The sequence below is a fragment of the Carex rostrata genome, chromosome 2, assembly GCF_964058835.1.
Source record: "Carex rostrata chromosome 2, lpCarRost1.2, whole genome shotgun sequence".
NCBI classification, from domain to species: domain Eukaryota; kingdom Viridiplantae; phylum Streptophyta; class Magnoliopsida; order Poales; family Cyperaceae; genus Carex; species Carex rostrata.
In genome coordinates this window covers 16,860,489-16,877,703 of record NC_135919.1, presented here as the reverse complement: position 1 = coordinate 16,877,703, position 17,215 = coordinate 16,860,489, and the positions used below count along the sequence as shown (strand labels likewise).

The window sequence follows — 17,215 nt, the reverse complement described above, 5'->3', positions numbered from 1 at the left end:
ACTATTAAGTTTCTAAAGTTTATAGATTTTGAAAAGAGTTGTTGAACCTTTAAATGCCTCTCATGGCAATGTTTTGTTCCATGCCTCTTATGGCATGAGATAAAAAAAATAAGTCTCTATTATTTAAGTCATATGAAGCTTGCATGTGCACATTCAAAATCTAAGGAACAGTAAACAAGGCAAAATGAAAAGAGGAATTCCGGCCTCTCCATTTTGAGATAAATATAGTAATCTCCTTTCGGAGAGAAATTCCTCCAAAATGAACTATACACAAGTTGATTGCATAAAAATGAGGCAACATGATACTTTGCCAGAACATATCCAAAATTTGAGCAATTACAAAATTTCTGCTCATACATCAGATTAGCTGCCTGAAAATGGAAAGTTCTTATAAGAAGAACTTATGAGGCAAAATTTATCCCCAGTAGGATCATCAACAAAGATATACTGTACATTGTCTAACAACTACTTTCATTTCATGTTATCTCTCTTTTGCAGCAGAATTTGACTTTCTAAAATGCCTTGAAACCTCTACAGACCTGTGCAGAAAATCTTACCATTATCAGAAAGTGCCTTGAAACCTCTACAGACCTGTGCAGAAAATCTTACCATTATCTCAAGTGAGGAAGTTTCAAACAATCAAACGTTTCCATATTTGAAACCATGAGAGCTTTAGATGGAAGAACTTACAGCATCAGTTGACTATTATCTTCCCTATGCAGTGGCCAGGACAAAACTTGAAATCTACAATGCCTTGCCCCTGCACCATCACTGAGCACCTATAATTACTAATTCTGCTTGTGCAATCTTTACCCCAAGTACATGCAGTTCCATTAGCCTGAAATGACAACAAAATCCTGTCAGTTAGTATAAATTTTAATTGCACAACTATCAGAAGCTTACAAATCAATACAGAAATCTACTGTCCAAGGTTACAATCAGTTTATCTACAAGTAACGGACAGTGCCTCTGCAGATGCCAACAGCTCCAAAGGGGTTCTCCTCGGTTTACAAGTGTAAAAAGCCCCAATAAAACATAAACAAGGCAGAGGAACAAGCAACAAAGAAAAGCAAATTTCACTCTTTGTTTACTGAGACTCAAGATAAGCAAATCCTTGGCACAACCCGAAATTGAGTCTTACCAATTTCACATCAACCAGGCCTCCAACTGTTATGATGGGCAGGGTTCTCTGGTCTGAATGGTGCCATCTGGGGATGAAAATGGTCTGCATGGGCAGGAAATTATCAAACTAGGGTTACATATTATGTAATTGATTATAGTAATTCTCTCTCACGCAAATCACAGTAGACCCTTGGCCTATTTGCCATGCCTCGAAAAAGAAAATGGTCCACATCAAATTGTTAACAGATCGGAGTAGGTCCAATGGGCTCCAGGACCATTCGATCGGCTTTAAGATCGTTGCACACAAAATTGATGCGAGCGCACACAAATATTAAGGCGGAATGCATGGATCTTAAAGCGGATCAGACGGTCGCAGAACCCATCAGACTTCCGCAGTCAATTGTTAAATGGTAGAAATACTGAGGAGATAATATTGTATGGTTAGTCAGTCAAAATGTAGTCAAACAATAAGTAGCAGAACCCCAGCAGCACGATGCATATTAGTTTGGTGGCTTTTTAAATAGCCAATAAGGGTTAAGGAAGTCAGGGATTCTTCTCAAGCAGTTACATATTAAGGAGTTTTTTTTTCTTTCTCACTTTAGCTAACGATAATCACTCAGCTTCAACAATTGCAAACTATAAGAAGAAAGGTCACAAGGTATGCACATGCAAACAGTGTTCCCTACTTTGGAAAGTTTGTTTTTACTTTTGAAATTAAGGAGCTTCTAACCTGAAATTGCACTAAAAACAGCCCAAGTATATACACCAGGACACCAGATTGTCAGGCCCCCAATTATTAGTCTGGTCCAGATTGTGACACATTGAATTTGAATTTGGATAAAAAAAAAAACCTGGAAGTGGTGGTCCTGGGGGAATTGGATTTGGCATAGGACGTCGATGACTGATAGGATCAAATGGTGGCCTTTCCATATTAGGCCGATAGTATCCTACAGATATTGAAAATATTAAATACTATATCAAGTGAAGTGACTAGTGCAATGTTTTGGGTTAAACATTATAATTCATTTCCTGTATTCCTTGTCTTAGCTTTCTCCTCTATTATGACAGTGGTCGTCATTTACATCCTTTTCTTTGTAATTTTTTTAATTTGAGAAATGATAGGGTTCGGGTAGTATAGGAAGCAATAAATGGATACGAGAGAATAAATTGAATCAAACCAACAAGACAACAAGAGTTAATCATCTCATTTTCTAGATTTTCTTTGCAATTAATTTTAATGTTTTTCAATGAACAACTAAAACAAGAAGAGTTTGATTACTTCAGTCTAAATGCTCAGACATACCATCAGGAGGACCCGGTGGATGACAAACATCTGGCGGGTACGGCCCAGGATAACTGTCAGCTGGAAAGATCCCACGACAGCCAACTTCTGGTGGAAATGGCCCAGGACAACCATTGTCAGGTGGAAATGGCCCACAAAATCCACCGTCTGAAGGAAAGGGCCCACGAAAACCATCTGGTGGAAATAACCCATGATACCCTTCAGGAGGACCTGGCCCACGAAAACAGTCTGGTGGATAAGCCCCATGGAAACTGTCATGTGGATATGGTCCATGACAATTGTCAGGAAAGGGACGAAAATTGCAAGGCGGTTGCATATACGGTTGATTTGGGGGCGGCGGTGGTGGTTGTGGGGTCATGGGTATAGGGGGCGGTGGGCCCTGATGGAAAGGCATATTGCCTTGCTGAAAATAGTTGGTCCCAGGCATTTGAGATGCTGGTGGTAAATGCATGTTATTTTGACTGTATCCTGGTGCAGTGTTGCAAGGTCCATTTGCGGTGAAGTTCACTGGTTGCATTGGAGCATTTCCAGGTCCCTGCATATGAATCAACATGAATGATAAATTGGGGGACACAAAAGAGTTGAAAAAAATAATAGTAAGTACAAATAAGCACTATGCCCTACTCTTGTACTACATCAATTTTTGACCTATTAGGTTTATCCAATATATGAAGCTTTTATCCGATATATCATTTCACAACATCCTAAATTCTCTACCAAAGCATCAACTCTTCCTATTTGATTTCGAGATTAGAAACCTTGTGCATGACAATTCAGTATTTATGTAAAAGGGAATACAGAGAGCTTTTGTTCTGAAAGAGTCTTATTTTTCTCCTCAAGGGTACAAGGAGAAAGGAAGAGAGAGATCAAGAGAGTCCTACATTTTGATTCATGAAATAAGGTGCAGGTGGGACCGATGACGATTGGAGTTGCATAGGCGGTGGCCCAGGAGGCAATGGCGGTTGCAGAGGAGGCAAAGTCGGTAATGGCTCCTGTGACATCCCTGGTATTGGTGCCACAGACAGTGACTGTTGCATTTGGGGAGTTACTGCTGACTGTACTTGCAATGGAGGTGGTCCCGGAGGTAGTGGTGGTGGCGGCGGCGGTGGGGGAAGTTTCAGTTCCTCCCCCAATGGAGAATTTGTTGGTGGTGATGAAGGCGGCGGCGGTGGAGGTGGCGGAGGTGAATTTGTTGGTGGCGGCGGGGGAGGGGGCGGCGAAGGTGGCTTACTTGGCAAATGCGAGACAGGATCTTGATCATCTGGCACGGTTTTTGATGTTTCCGCCACCAGTGGTTCCTGAGTAGAGGTAGTGCTTGGGTTATCATGCTGAGAATCAGGTATTGGAGAAGGATTCTCAGGGAGAATATTCTCCCGTTCTTTAGACAAAGCCGAAACATCCTTGGTCTCCAGGTCACCATTGGAAATGTTTCCGCTTGGGGGCTTGATCTGGAGGAATTCTTCATCTTCCTCCTCAAAAAAGTTGGATGTTAAGAGACCAGGAAGACCGATAGTTGTATTGCTGAAAAAAGGAAAATAAGCAAATGCCTAAAAGGTGCAACTTGTTAGATAACAACTCACAGGTCTAATTGGCTTATGGAACAAGATAGCATTCTAACATTGTCACAAAACTAGTAATTTTTTATCTAGTAAAATAATTCTATATAAATTTGTAATGGGATAAATGGAAGTTATAAGTTTCATTGGAGAAAAGAAGTATAGCAGCGTACTGGACAGAGAATACACAAGATGTATAATACTCATTTTAAGGTATGTTGGTTAACAAAGGTACACTTCTCAAAAACATTATTTGGCGGCAGATTTGTGATGCCTATTTCAACAGACCTACAATCATTTCATAAAGAAAAAAATCGCCACAATATCAAGCATCAACATGTAAACCACAGACTGGCTAAAGTTATTAACAATAGCTGTTTCAGAAACAAAGCTCATGAAATATAAAAAAGAAATCTTTTCATGTAAATATTTTCAGCAAGATACTACCAAGTGACCTACTAATAACAAAGGGATTCAGTCTTATAAATCACAAACTTGTACCTCCCATACTCATCAACAAGAAAGTCATCTTCCATATCTCTAATTGGATCATCAATATTACGCTCAGCACGCGTCGGCCGCCTCATGGATGAAAAATCAACGACGGGGTCCTCGTTCTTAAGATCAGCTATACACTTCTTGAGAAGTGATTCCGGCAATATTTTCCTCTCCATCCATAATTTCAACACCTAAACACAAAAGTACCTATCACAATTCAAAACCAAACACCACCTCTTGTATATACCAAAGAGGAAAATGAGGTGTAGCAAGCATTACTTGAAGCAGGTACTAATTGACAGTTACCTTGAGACACTGACGACGGTTCTCGCGGCCAGCAGCACCGGCAGGAGCAACAGCAGTTAAAAGACGAGGCATGACAGATTGCACAGTTTGTATAAATGATTCCCCAGCAAAGCCTGAACAATTTTTCGTGAACAGGTCACACAAACTTGCTAACAGACCAAATTCACGGGTGTAAACACCAGATAGAGTAACATCTCACTGCATTGATGAAATACTTTATTTCAGGCAGAACCAATAGTTTATCCCAACCTAAAGTGGGCTACCATGGAAAGTTCTCAGAAATCACATGAACCGTGATTATTCAGTGTAAAATAAAACTATACCATCAATCATGCTTCTGACATCAAAAAGGTACCCTTGACATTTCCACATAGAAAGAAAAGGTTGGACACACAAACTTGAGTCCACCAAAGTTATGTAAGTCCGGCGATTGTAATTAACAAGATGGTCATTTGAACAAGAATCAATCGCCTTGTTTTTTAATTACATTAATCAATTACCTTTCTGTACATTAGAGCATTGAGTAATAGAATCTACAAGAAAAAGGAGATCAACCCTCCGATGGAAGCTGGGGTCAACCTCCATCTTACTGAGAAGATGCTCCATTATCTGCCATTTCAAATTTTCAAACCAGTTGTATTAAAACAATAAAAATTCCATGCTTATTTACAAGACAAATTAAAAAATAGAATGCATAATTTTGTAATAATATCTACTATTATAGTATGCTCCAGTACATAACCTGGGCACAAGCATCTTGGCTCGGCTACAATAATCAGAGCATGAAAAGAACTAAAACTACTGGTAACCAAGAAGACAAGAAGAAGACTTACTTCATTAGTTATGCCAAACTTGGCACATTCCATGGCTTGCCGGGTTGCACGACTAATGCTATCTTTAGTCCTTGTTAAAGCCTCCAATGCTCCCTCAAACAGCTCTTTTGCTGCTGCTTCATCAGACTCAGGTCTGCAGCTCAACAAAAAAACAGAATGTGTTATGAACAACCAGTTGCATTTTTGCGAGACCTTATTGGATATGTTAGTGCACAGAGTATTATATTTTACAACTTGTTTGTACTCTTTTTGGCCATATTAGACTAATTTTTGAAGCAGACCTATAGACAGGGCTTGGTAGGTGTATGTGCTCCAGATCCGCTGGATTGGCTGGTGAGCTAATCAAAGGGGGAGAACTCTGCATGCTCTTATTCCCTTGAACTGCACTTCCTGGCTGTGAAAGTGGTAACTGAGGAGAACTAGAGCTTGTATCATGCATCCCTGGCATTAAAAGTGAAGCAGGTATCGTAATGGAAGGACCATGGGAGTGAACTTGCTTCCTCACAGCCTGAGCAACTGCAATCAGATGCTTCATTGAAGTGTCTCTGAAAGTTGTAGCTCTAGGTCAAAATGCAAATCATTACCGAACTTACAAATAAAATAAAATTTACATGACCAAAGAATGTTTCGATTAGGTTAACAAAATGCTAGATTTAATCTAAGTTTACATGCAAAAAGTGGCCGTTAATGATTAGTAAATGACCAACTTCCCAAAAAAAACACCGAAAGGCTTTAAGTACCTTTCTTCTAGCAAGAGATCTTTCTCCACTGTGGATTTAACAGAAAAGTTACTTCCTGATCTGTTCTCAGGTGCTAAAGTTGGCTGGGGCCGATGCTTACTAGTAGACTTCAAATCCTCTTGTTTAGGCAACATCTTCTTCTCCCCTGTTCCCTTGGAACTCTTTCCCAAGGTCTTAGAAGGAGAAAGGTGTGGTTTCTTTCCTTGAACAGAAGGTTGAGATTTCTTTGCTTCTACAGCTACTTCTTTTTTAGATTCTTTTGTAAGCTCAAAAGAAGCCTCCAATCTAGATTTATCAGGAGGAAGAGACTTCTTTCCTCCAACTGATTGTTCAACTTTTTCTTGTGGCCTCGTTGCTGCAGCTTGGCCAGTTCTTCCCTTCCCCAATTTTTTAGGGCTAGTGGTAGAAGAATCACGTGCAGATTTTCCAAGGGCCACCTTAAAACTGCTAATCTTTTCATTCTCTCTAAAACTTCTTTTGGTAGAGTTTTTAATACCCGATGGTGATGCCTTGTGAGAATCTGGCAGTGCATGGTCTTCCTCCAAAGTAACAGACACTTTAGGCTTAATGGAGACCAACTCTGCAGTACCATCCTGTAAAAGAGGTGTTTCCTTCTCTTTTCTCACTTCTTTCTTCTCCTCAAGCTGATTTGATCTTTTTTCATCCTGTTTAGATGATGGCCCGTTAGGAGTGAAGTCATCCTTCATGTCAGAAATAGGCGAGTATTTTGTTCTTTTAACCAGAGTAGTTTCATCCCTGCTCATTTCTTGCCCATCTGACTGACTATTCACCTCTGTGGGGCTCCTCAGCCTCTTTCTAACCTCCTTTTGGGCATCTAATCTTTCAACAGCAGCATCTGTTTTCTCGGTGTAAGCTTCTAGAGAATTATCATCAACACCTTTTTTCTTCACCTCTCTACCTTCTTCCTTGAGTGCCTTGTCCGGAATTCTCTTCTTTTTTACATCTTTTTTCTTCACCTCCCTACCTTTCTCCTTTTGGGCATCTAATCTCTTCAATGATGCACCAGATAAAATACTTTTACCAGCATTTTTCAAACTTAGGTCGTCCAGTACAGTCTTTTTGCTACTAATAGAGCAATGTTCCAGTTTATGCAACTCATCAGAGTTTATGTTTATCGGCTCCTCTTCAGATTTCAAAGCCTCAATTTCACATTCCACAGCCCCGTTTTCAGAGTTCAATGCCTCATTTTCATTTTTGGATTTTAATTCCTTCTCTTCAGATTGTGCAACCTTATTTTCAGATCCAGATAACTCATTGTCTGAATGCGAATTTACAGCACTATTGCTTTTGCCAAGAGGTGATGGATCATGTGCAGGCGTGCTAGTGGAATTCTCTTTTAGTTCATTAAAGGCCTCACAAATTTCTTCCACTGCCTGAACAAAGCTCTTGGTTTTCTTGCTCTGGCCGCGAGAAAGAAGCCTGGCCTTTGTCTCTTCTGTGAATACTTGAATGTCAGCAGCGGCAACAAAGGCACTACAAGACCAAATTATTTTGACATAAAATATACACAAACATATTCATAATATGAACTGAACAAAATAAAGTCTAAGTTGTATACTTGGCAGTCTAAAGACTGAAAGGCTGCTAGTTCAAACTATGACCATCTATCTCCTTCTCATAATAAAAAGGAACTGAAATTGAATCATATACTCTTATTCCCTCATAGGTTGAACACAACCAGCCAACAGGACACAAGACAAAAAAAAAAAAAGATAATTAAAAACAACAACATGACAAGAAAAAGTGATTGCCCTACAAATAAGAGGATTGTAAAAAAATTAAAAATTAAAAAAGAACTTGTTCGAGTTAATGAGAAATTGTTAATTAATTAAATATCAAAATCTGGAAATATGACAGACCAAAGTATATCAGGACAATATATTAAGATAACTTACATCTCACCAGTCCCAAAGAACTCAACAAAATGCTTTCGTGGGTCAGGCGGTTTATCCCAATCTTCAGGATTGCCTATCTGAATAGAAATTAATGGAAAAATAACACATAAAGAAAAAAAAAAAAAGATAACTCAATACTAACCAACAAGAAATCATGTAACCTTAATATATAAAAGTAACAAAATCAGTCATAGAACCAACAAAGGAGATAGCTGCTACAACCAAAAGAGAGAACAAAGAAAGAAAATATGAAAATTGTAGCAGCTTCATGTGGGAATTGTATTCAAATTATGCATGCTGCTTCCATTCCTTACTGAAATACCAGTACAGGGACTGTTTCCACTCTTTTGACTTGCTCAGCCAGTTAGTACCAAACGAGCTTTCTAGTAGCTTAAATCAGCCTCACTAATGCGCAAGTAACTTAGCAACAAGAAAAGGCAAATGCATCTCCAAAAGCACGCCCTATTTGAGTTACTTTCATCTGTCTAGTTCTCAATTGCTTTCTACCTATTACCCATGGATTGTGCTTTCTGATCAGTGGCAACATTCTGTTTCTTTATTTTGGGTTAGATTTCCCAAAATAGAGCAGTTCCAATAATCCAAAACTTTCTCAAAATCAAACCTCGCAAGCATAAAGGCAAGAGAAAAATCAAACCTGAGCTGGCCAAGCAGGATAACCCTTGACCTTAGCCAAGACTAAGTCGCCGAGCTGGAGCTGGCACTTCGCCTTGCCTTTCTTCCTCCTTCCGCCCATGGGGGCGGGTCCGAGAAATCCCAACCCTAGCGCCTCCTCGAAGAAACAGTTTCAAAGTTAAAAAGTAAAGATTAGTGCGCGGCTGAGCGCTGGCTACGGCGGCGGCGACGATCGGACGGTCGCCAAGTGAGCACAGAGAGAAAGTGTATGTATGAGTGGAAAAGTTTGGAGTGTGGTTGTAAGAAAATGGAGAGGTCGGTAATGGCGGAGAGGAAAGGAGAGGGAAGAGGGTTTCTTTCGGCCGTTTGGGCTGGCCGACGATTGCTTTTTTGTGCATATGCCCTTAGCTTAATCTTTGCTTCGTAAATTTTAGTTCTTTTTTTTCTTTTTCTTTTTAATTTTGTTTTCTCTTTCGCTCCTGAAGCCCTAATGTTTATGTTATTTTATCTTTTGGTACCTGTACAAGAGTGCCAGGCCGCCAAATTGAAAAGAAAAAAGTTAAATTAAAAAACATTTGGTTAGAATTTAATTTTTGACACGATCATAACATGAAATTGCAGACAAAAATTAAGTATTTGTAACTTCATGTTGCAGATGAAAACTTTATTTTTTCAGCTTTTTGTTGTGCATTTGAATTGGGCAAAATAATTTTGGGACCCACACAAAATCAAAAACAGCTATTTTGTTTGGGAAATTTTGGTAAAAGTTGTGTCTATTATTTTAAGTTACGGACACTCAATATATGTTCGTAATTTCACGTTGTAGCTTGTCAAAAATTAGAGTCTAATCAAATCGTAGTTTTTTTAATCTTTTTTAATGATAAAATAAAAAATTCGGACCAGGCCACGTACTAAAACTTTGAAATTTCTGTAGATGCTATTTAATAGTTTAAATTCATGTGATTGTATTACAATATTACTGTTCTTTTTTTTTTCACAATGTGTGCTATTTTAACATCTTTCAAAAACACCACATTTCTTCTCTTCAATTCATCATTGATAACAGTATTATTGTTAAAATAAAAAATTTATTAAAAGTCAAGTCACTCAATTATAATTTGACCACAAATGTAAGTTCAAAATAAGTACATGTTCAAAAATATATTGACCGTACTACAAAGTTCCGATCTAAAATTCAAGACCGGTTTTTCTTGTTACCTTTTTTTTGTAGTGTTAATTTTTCAACTGCTAGTTTCGATTCTCTTTTTTGAAGCCAAAAATATTTTCCCCAGTCACCTCTGCTTTAGATTTGGTTGCAGTTGCTCCACGCGGTGTGCCAAAAAAATGAATCCAATGTGCTTGTCAATTTTTACTGGGGTCATCCCAAACTTCTATTTGAATTTGGAACTATCTCATAAAATATCCCAAACTTTTATTGTGGTCATCCATATTTTCCGTGGCAATCACAAATTTACAATTTAATTTGATTACGAATATTTGTTTCAAGAATGCTTTCTTTTATATTTATCAATAATACTTAGAAATTTCGAATAATTGAAAAATTGATGTATGAGAACTGAAGGAAAACTGATACTTAGAAATTTCTTTTATATTTATCACTTCACATCTAAACACCCTGACGGGTCAATAGGAATGAAACACAAAAGTCAAGATTGGTAAGTGAATCTGGGAGAAGCCCACTTACGATAAGTCCCTTTCATTCTTGATTCCTCTTTTATGATAAAGTATAGCAAAATAAAGATAGTATTTTTTTAAAAGCAGACATTTATTCGAACTTTTTTTTTTGTCTATGTAGCCCGAATTATTAAAATTAATGACAACATCTACATTTATATTTTTTTTCAAGTATTAAATGCTTTACTTTCGATTATTAGTCAAATAATAAAATGAATATCTCGTCCATGGAAATCAATCAATGACGAATAAAATGTTATATATATCGTTTCTTGTCGTTATAAATCATTTCTATTATTCATTAAAATATTCCGGAATGCTAAAAAGCCTTCATGTCGAATCGACATTTTCACAGTAAAATATGAAAACGAACGAGTGCCAAACTGCCAATGTATCATATGCTATTGCTGCCCCAAAATAATCAGAAGCAGCAGGAAATGAGGGATTTGTCAACTGAGCTCCGTATACAATTGGGCCCAACCGGCCCATTTAGAAAGTCTTTCTTTGGGCTGCTTTTGTTGATCCAGGTCATTTGCTGTTTCTTACAAACAATTATTATACTGTTTTTTCATTCCGGAACACTAATTTTTGTAACTTCATAAAATATCACATTAGTTCGGAGTAAATATAATATTTTAATTTTATAATTACAGTAAATATAAAAATATTGTAATTTAATAACATATCATATAAGTTTTTAACATAGAAAGAGTAACACTAATTTATGTTGACGAAAGAAAAAGGGTCTCTTATTATTACAAATTTAGCAGAAAATAAATGCATAATTACACACTCATTCGCTCAACCATCATGAATTTATAACAAATTTAACTAGTTAATTAATTTAAAACTTAAAAAATCCACATACCACACTCTATAACACACAGAAACTAGTTAATTATAAAATTTAAACTTAAATTCATACTTCATAACAAACTAAACTAATTAAAAGATCCAACAACAAAAAATTTACAAATACAAATATCATCTCAGATGCTGCATATTATCTCCAAACCAAGGTTCTAAATAGCGATTATAGCGGTATAGCGGGGAGACCAAAAAAAAAAGTTATTGCGAATAGCGTAGCTATAGCGGAAGCTATCACACATAGCGATTTTTCCTTTTCAAACTTTATATTCTATATTTCTACTAATTATCAACATAATCAATATTAGAGAATTGATGTAACAACTAAATGACAACTAATCTAAGTCTGTATTTTTTATCAATTGCGCAAATAAGAAGGAAAAAAAATCTAAAAAGTAACATTATTTAATAGTTTATACTTCATAGTATTACATATTATAATAGACAAAGAGCAATTAATTTTATAAAGTAAATGAAGTCAATATACATATTTAAACATTTTATATATTATAATAATAATCAAAATCAACTTTCAATTGAAACGAACGATAATAATTTTACAAATGAATACTACAAAGAGAGTAATCAAAATGAAGAATTAGTATTTAAATATTTCTCGATATAGAATGATATAATAAATTACAAATAAAAATAGAATCATATAGTTTGGTTTAGTATAATTATCGTAGAAGACCATGTAGCATTAGAAATAAGAATAGAAGTATAGAAGTTCATATAAATTGCAAAAAAAAAAAAATCATGTAGTATAGCGGTAGCTATAGCGGGTCTCATATAGCGGTAATAGCAGTCGGAGCTGAGTTAGCGCAATTTTATCTCATAGCTTAGCATTTATAGTCCAGAAAAGCTATAACGTAGCTATAGCGCCACTATACCTAGCTATTTAGAACACTGCTCCAAACACTACCCTCAATATAGATAATTATAAGTTTTGAATCATTTAGGAACGATAAATTTGTACCAAATTCTATCAGTTTTTTTTTTTTTATTTCTTTATTTTATTATGCGTGATATGAATATAGTATCGAATATATAGTGGAGCTATCCGTCAGCACTGAACGGTGATGTGTCTCTGCCACGCAGATGCACGTGAAAAATTTGCGGTGCGTCGTGTAAAGTGCATGGCACCGCACATGTGCCACGTGGAAGGCGCAGATCATCGATCCGCTTGAGAAACGAGATCAGATGTATTTCTTTCGCAAAGAGCCCTATCGCTGTATCGGTGCGTATCGATACGTATCGAATACCGTATCTGTCAATCAAATATATTAACATAATCCGTCGTATCAGAAATATATTGGATATGTATCGGAATACGGACCATATATAAAGTAACATAGCAGAACATCCTTCTCTTATTCGGAACTTAGGTCAAATATCGTGTAATTTTCATTAGCATTCTTCATTTATGTGATTATGTCTGATCTCTTCTGATTTTCTCTTCATCACTGATATCTTACCTTGAACCGCTTAATTAGTTGGGGGGTCTGAGATAAAATTTATAGAATTCTTTTAATATTTATGCAGATTTTAATCAGACGGTCTGAATTCAAACTAAAACTTTAAATTACTTCAGGCATCCGATTATATTGAAATAATTTAATAATTTTAAATTTTATCTTGTGTTAAAAAACAAAATGTAATATTGGAAGAGTTTTACTTTGTTATATTTGCGTGTTGGGAAGAGAGGATTGACACTTGACAGTTCCTTGTGGACTTCCAAGTATCTATTGTTGACTTGTCCTATATCCTCTAATCCTCTCCAGGCTAAATAACTGGATAGTTCCATTTCTAGACTCCACTGGTATTCTAATTCGTTTCCAGAGTTACCACAAAACGGAGACAATCCACGTCACTCTCAGGCTCGGAAATATCTTTCTCTGCACTTTTCAATTTACACTTTACACACAAAAAATATCCCGCGACAAGTCTGATAAATTTCGACCTCTCTTCTCCACCAAACTTGCATTTTCTCCCGTTCCTCTACTGTTCCTCAAAACCAAATCACCATGCACACTTATCTCCTAAACATCATCTCTCCTTCGCTGGTCTTTAGCAGTCCAAAACAAAACAGAGCAAGTAAGATATCGCACCTCCAATTTAGATGCAAAGCTTCATCCAGTTCTTCTAATTGTGGTAACAACACTTCCTCATGGGTGATGGATTATGATTTATATGAGTTGTTGGGGGTTGAGAGGTCGTCGGGTCAGTCAGAGATAAAGGCGGCTTACAGAGCACTGCAGAAGCACTGCCATCCTGACATAGCGGGACCCGCCGGTCATGACATGGCTATTGTGCTTAATGAGGTGTACTCTCTCCTCATGGACCCTGCCTCGCGCTTTGCCTATGATCAGGTCTTCCTATAAACAATTTTTTTTTTTTTTTACATTTTTGAGCAGAGTAAATCAAGAAAAAAAATCAAACTAGCAAATCAATAAGTACTAGAGGTAAATTAATTAAGAGCTAAAATTTTAGAAGATCACTATTCATTTGCAAAACGGGAGAGGCCACATAAAACATTTTTGATATATCGATAACCATCCGAAACCGGTGATTTTCTACTTACCTAAAAAATAGTAAAACACTTTTAAAAAGTGTAAAATTTGGTTTCCAAGTATATTTTCATATGGTATGTTTAACGGTTCGAATCAAATGTTTAAACTTTGAAAATAAAGATATGGATTCAGAGTACGGGGCAATCCGTTATATTCATATTACCATAGCCTCATAATTTATTTTGTGATCATACAGGAACAAGCAAAGCTCTCCGAATTCCAAGGTTACACAGGCAAACCGCTCTACTCTGGTTGGTCCGGTTCAGAGACCGAACAGCGTGCAGTATTTGTCGATGAAGTAAAATGTGTTGGTTGCTTGAAGTGTGCTTTATTTGCAAGCAAAACATTTGCAATTGAGTCAGTATACGGCCGTGCACGAGTCATCTCACAATGGGCCGATCCAGAAGACAAGATTTTTGAAGCCATTCAAACTTGCCCAGTTGATTGTATCAGGTAAAATTGCGCAAAATTAGAAATGAAAGGTACGGGTGGATCAATCTGCACCTGCTGAATGAAACATTTGGAAATCGAATTTGAATCTTAAAGTCTGTTAAATTATCTTTTTCGTCCTGTAAAATTATATTTTATTAATTTTATCTTTTGTTTCTTCGTACCAGCGTGGTTGAGAAGTCGAATTTAGCAGCCCTGGAGTTCTTGATGTCAAAACAACCTCGTGGAAGTGTGAGGATATCACAGGGTAATACAGGCGGGGCCCGTGTATCGAATATATTCGCTGATCTCGAAAAATTCCAAACCAGATTTTATGAGATGAAACAGAAGGCTTCAAAAAGGGGATCCAAGGTAATGCAATAGTAAATACACAACTTCAATTTATTTGCACTTTAAAAACCGAAATCTACTTCCCTACAGGAATCAGAAATTATAGGAGGATCTATAATTTCAGCCGTTCAAGGAATAAGATCAATCTCAAACTGGTGGTACTGGCAACCATTCAAGTCAGAAACTAGCAGCGAGGATTCCTCTCTTGCTAAGAAGCCTACATACAGAAGAACTAAACAGCCATTTTTCACACAAAGGCTTCTAGAGGCTGCCAAGAGACGAAAAGAACAAGGCAGCAACCCTCCCCGCATAGAACAGAGCCATGGTGAAAGATACTGGAGCCCAGTTCACATCCTTCCATCTCCATCAATCCATAGAAAGGCCACAAGTACAGCTCCATCTCAGTCCCCAATTAGTGTTTCTTCTTCAGAGCAAAGTTTAAAAAATGCAAAAGGTGCTGAGAAAACAAAGAAATTTAGAATGGATCTGAGAACCCCTTTGGTAATGGCAACACTTGCAGCATCAGTCGTTGCGCACGAAGGGGCGAATAAGGCAGGAATTGGAGTGGAACAACATATGGGTGGGGAAATGGCAATACAAATTGTTAACAGTTTTGAGATGCAGGTTTTGTTAGCTGGGGCTACTTGGTTCATAATTGGAATGGCGGTTGTGGGATTAGTTGAGGTACTTGAAATGAAGGGTCGAAAGCCCCAGTGATAATTTTTTGTTTTGTTTTGAACTCTGAGATCTAAGATGCTCAGTCATTACTGTACATAAAGTTGTATACTTTAGTTTTACAAATCGAAACGCTGGTGTGTGGGATTTTCTTCCGATCCCGTAAGGGTAAATTGTTGATACAGAGAAAAAAAAAAATGATCACCGTCTAGTTCGAAGAATATTCCAATTAAATATGAACCGAAACTATCAATACATCTTGAAAGAAGCTGTGTGGAGAAACCTACTGCGTGCAAAAATGTAACTGAGATGGCAGCATCCCATGACAACATCACAGCAATAAGACAGAGGAACGCTGTACTCTCTGGCGTTTTTCTCAACAGAAAACATAGAAGACTACAGCAATTTCGCCCTGAGTCTGAAACGCCGTAGACTGAAGTGTTTGCATTAGATTCGTCCATATTTGGATTTTGATGTCATAATTTTTTTTTAATGATATAGAAAAAAAAAGAAGTCATTCTATCCCCTGCTAAACATGAATTTGTATCCTCTGCATTAACCGAATGTGCGTTAATATATCTGAACCATCCGATTGAGATCCGCACTAATATTAAAGGACTATGCGTTATAAGCATGGACCATATTGGCTCCAATCCTGATCAGACAAGATGCATTAAACTCAAAAGATGTGGACTCACAAAAGATGAGGAGTCTTATTTTCACCTTGAAAATATGGATTTTACCCTACAAATGTAAAATTTTGAAGGTGCAGAGAGAATGTTTTGTTATCACCTTGCAAGCTTATTGTTTAGGTTTTAAATAACAAATTTAAACTGTTGAAACTGGTCTATTTCAGAAGTGATATGTTTATATATAAAATTTATATGTAAAATTTATAAATTTTTAGTATAAAGTGAAGCATAAAAAATGATGAAAAATGAATACATTAAAATTAACTTATAAATTTTTAGATTTTTACTGCTTGACTTCATACTAAATGAATTTGAAAATTTATGAACTTTGCATGTAAACAAATTACTGGTGAAGTAGATTGGTTTTAATGATTTGGATCCAATTGCTGTAATATATTTTACTGTACTTATATTTAAACAAACATTAGAAGGAGGATGATGAGTCTTATTTTAAGCTTACTTCACCAACTACCAAGTGATGTCTGGACCAGACAATAAAGATTTTACTGGCGGTTGAAGTTTCCTTTTTACTGTTTTTTCTAAAAAAAAAAAAAAAAAGTTGTTGCCTAATGCATGTTAGCAATGTAGTTCTTGTAGTTTGTTAATTTTATATTGTAAAACTTGAAAAATGTACTGATGGATACTTAAATAAGGCAGGCTTTGTAACAACTCATAATGGTAAAAAATTCAGTTTATCAAAGCTTAATTTATCTATAATAAGCTTAGTCACATGAGGTTTTATTGGTAGAATTTGGTCCTGATTGATCATGGGCAAGCTTAATTGTTAGTAAAATCGGAAAATTTTAACAAAAGGGGAGATTTTGAAGAGTTGTTTAGTGCAGCTCACAAAAAGTTTTGATCAAGGTTGTGTTTGTGATGTCCTGTATTATTATTAATTAAGGAAAACTATGAAAGCGAGAAGTTACCAGTTAGTAATGGTTAATTGATGGGCATTATGAGATTTAGCAACTCGTCTTCAAAATGCCTAAACCTCCCTCAAAAAGTTTTTTCCGTATAGGCATCTTT

The 17,215-nt window shown here is 36.7% G+C and overlaps 2 protein-coding genes across 6 annotated transcripts; one reads left to right on the top strand and one right to left on the bottom strand.

Moving 5' to 3' along the window:
* Positions 1-185: 185 nt before the first annotated feature.
* On the bottom strand, positions 186-9,375 carry LOC144546107 (ENHANCER OF AG-4 protein 2-like). 5 transcript variants are annotated; one of them, XM_078294644.1, is made up of 14 exons: positions 8,930-9,372; positions 8,275-8,351; positions 6,359-7,852; positions 5,900-6,163; positions 5,619-5,751; positions 5,286-5,394; positions 4,786-4,898; positions 4,483-4,670; positions 3,307-3,946; positions 2,426-2,960; positions 1,974-2,069; positions 1,142-1,225; positions 592-838; positions 186-539 (listed from the first exon to the last, which is right to left on the bottom strand). In XM_078294644.1, the coding sequence occupies exons 1-12, from the start codon at positions 9,026-9,028 to the stop codon at positions 1,152-1,154; spliced, it is 3,822 nt and encodes a 1,273-aa protein (XP_078150770.1). In that variant the 5' UTR covers positions 9,029-9,372; the 3' UTR covers positions 186-539; positions 592-838; positions 1,142-1,151. The 5 variants fall into 5 exon arrangements, with proteins under 5 accessions (XP_078150770.1, XP_078150775.1, XP_078150764.1 ...); XM_078294649.1 differs by having other exon boundaries at positions 186-591; positions 691-838; XM_078294638.1 differs by having other exon boundaries at positions 691-838.
* Positions 9,376-13,388: 4,013 nt separating this feature from the next.
* Positions 13,389-15,623, top strand: LOC144546101 (DNAJ heat shock N-terminal domain-containing protein). Its single transcript, XM_078294634.1, has 4 exons — positions 13,389-13,841; positions 14,239-14,495; positions 14,660-14,843; positions 14,913-15,623. The coding sequence occupies exons 1-4, from the start codon at positions 13,497-13,499 to the stop codon at positions 15,537-15,539; spliced, it is 1,413 nt and encodes a 470-aa protein (XP_078150760.1). The 5' UTR covers positions 13,389-13,496; the 3' UTR covers positions 15,540-15,623.
* The last annotated feature ends 1,592 nt before the right edge of the window (positions 15,624-17,215 follow it).

What these genes read in the sequence shown, in the direction of transcription:
- LOC144546107 (XM_078294644.1), bottom strand. Translation starts at nt 9,028, where the DNA reads ATGGGCGGAAGGAGGAAGAAAGGCAAGGCGAAGTGCCAGCTCCAGCTC. An exon ending in CTACCAAGCCCTGTCTATAG is followed by an intron (nt 5,752 to 5,899) that starts GTCTGCTTCAAA and finishes GTTGAGCTGCAG; the next exon opens with ACCTGAGTCTGATGAAGCAG. An exon ending in ATGCTCTAATGTACAGAAAG is followed by an intron (nt 4,899 to 5,285) that starts GTAATTGATTAA and finishes AAAATTGTTCAG; the next exon opens with GCTTTGCTGGGGAATCATTT.
- LOC144546101 (XM_078294634.1), top strand. Translation starts at nt 13,497, where the DNA reads ATGCACACTTATCTCCTAAACATCATCTCTCCTTCGCTGGTCTTTAGC. An exon ending in TGCCCAGTTGATTGTATCAG is followed by an intron (nt 14,496 to 14,659) that starts GTAAAATTGCGC and finishes TCTTCGTACCAG; the next exon opens with CGTGGTTGAGAAGTCGAATT. An exon ending in CTTCAAAAAGGGGATCCAAG is followed by an intron (nt 14,844 to 14,912) that starts GTAATGCAATAG and finishes ACTTCCCTACAG; the next exon opens with GAATCAGAAATTATAGGAGG.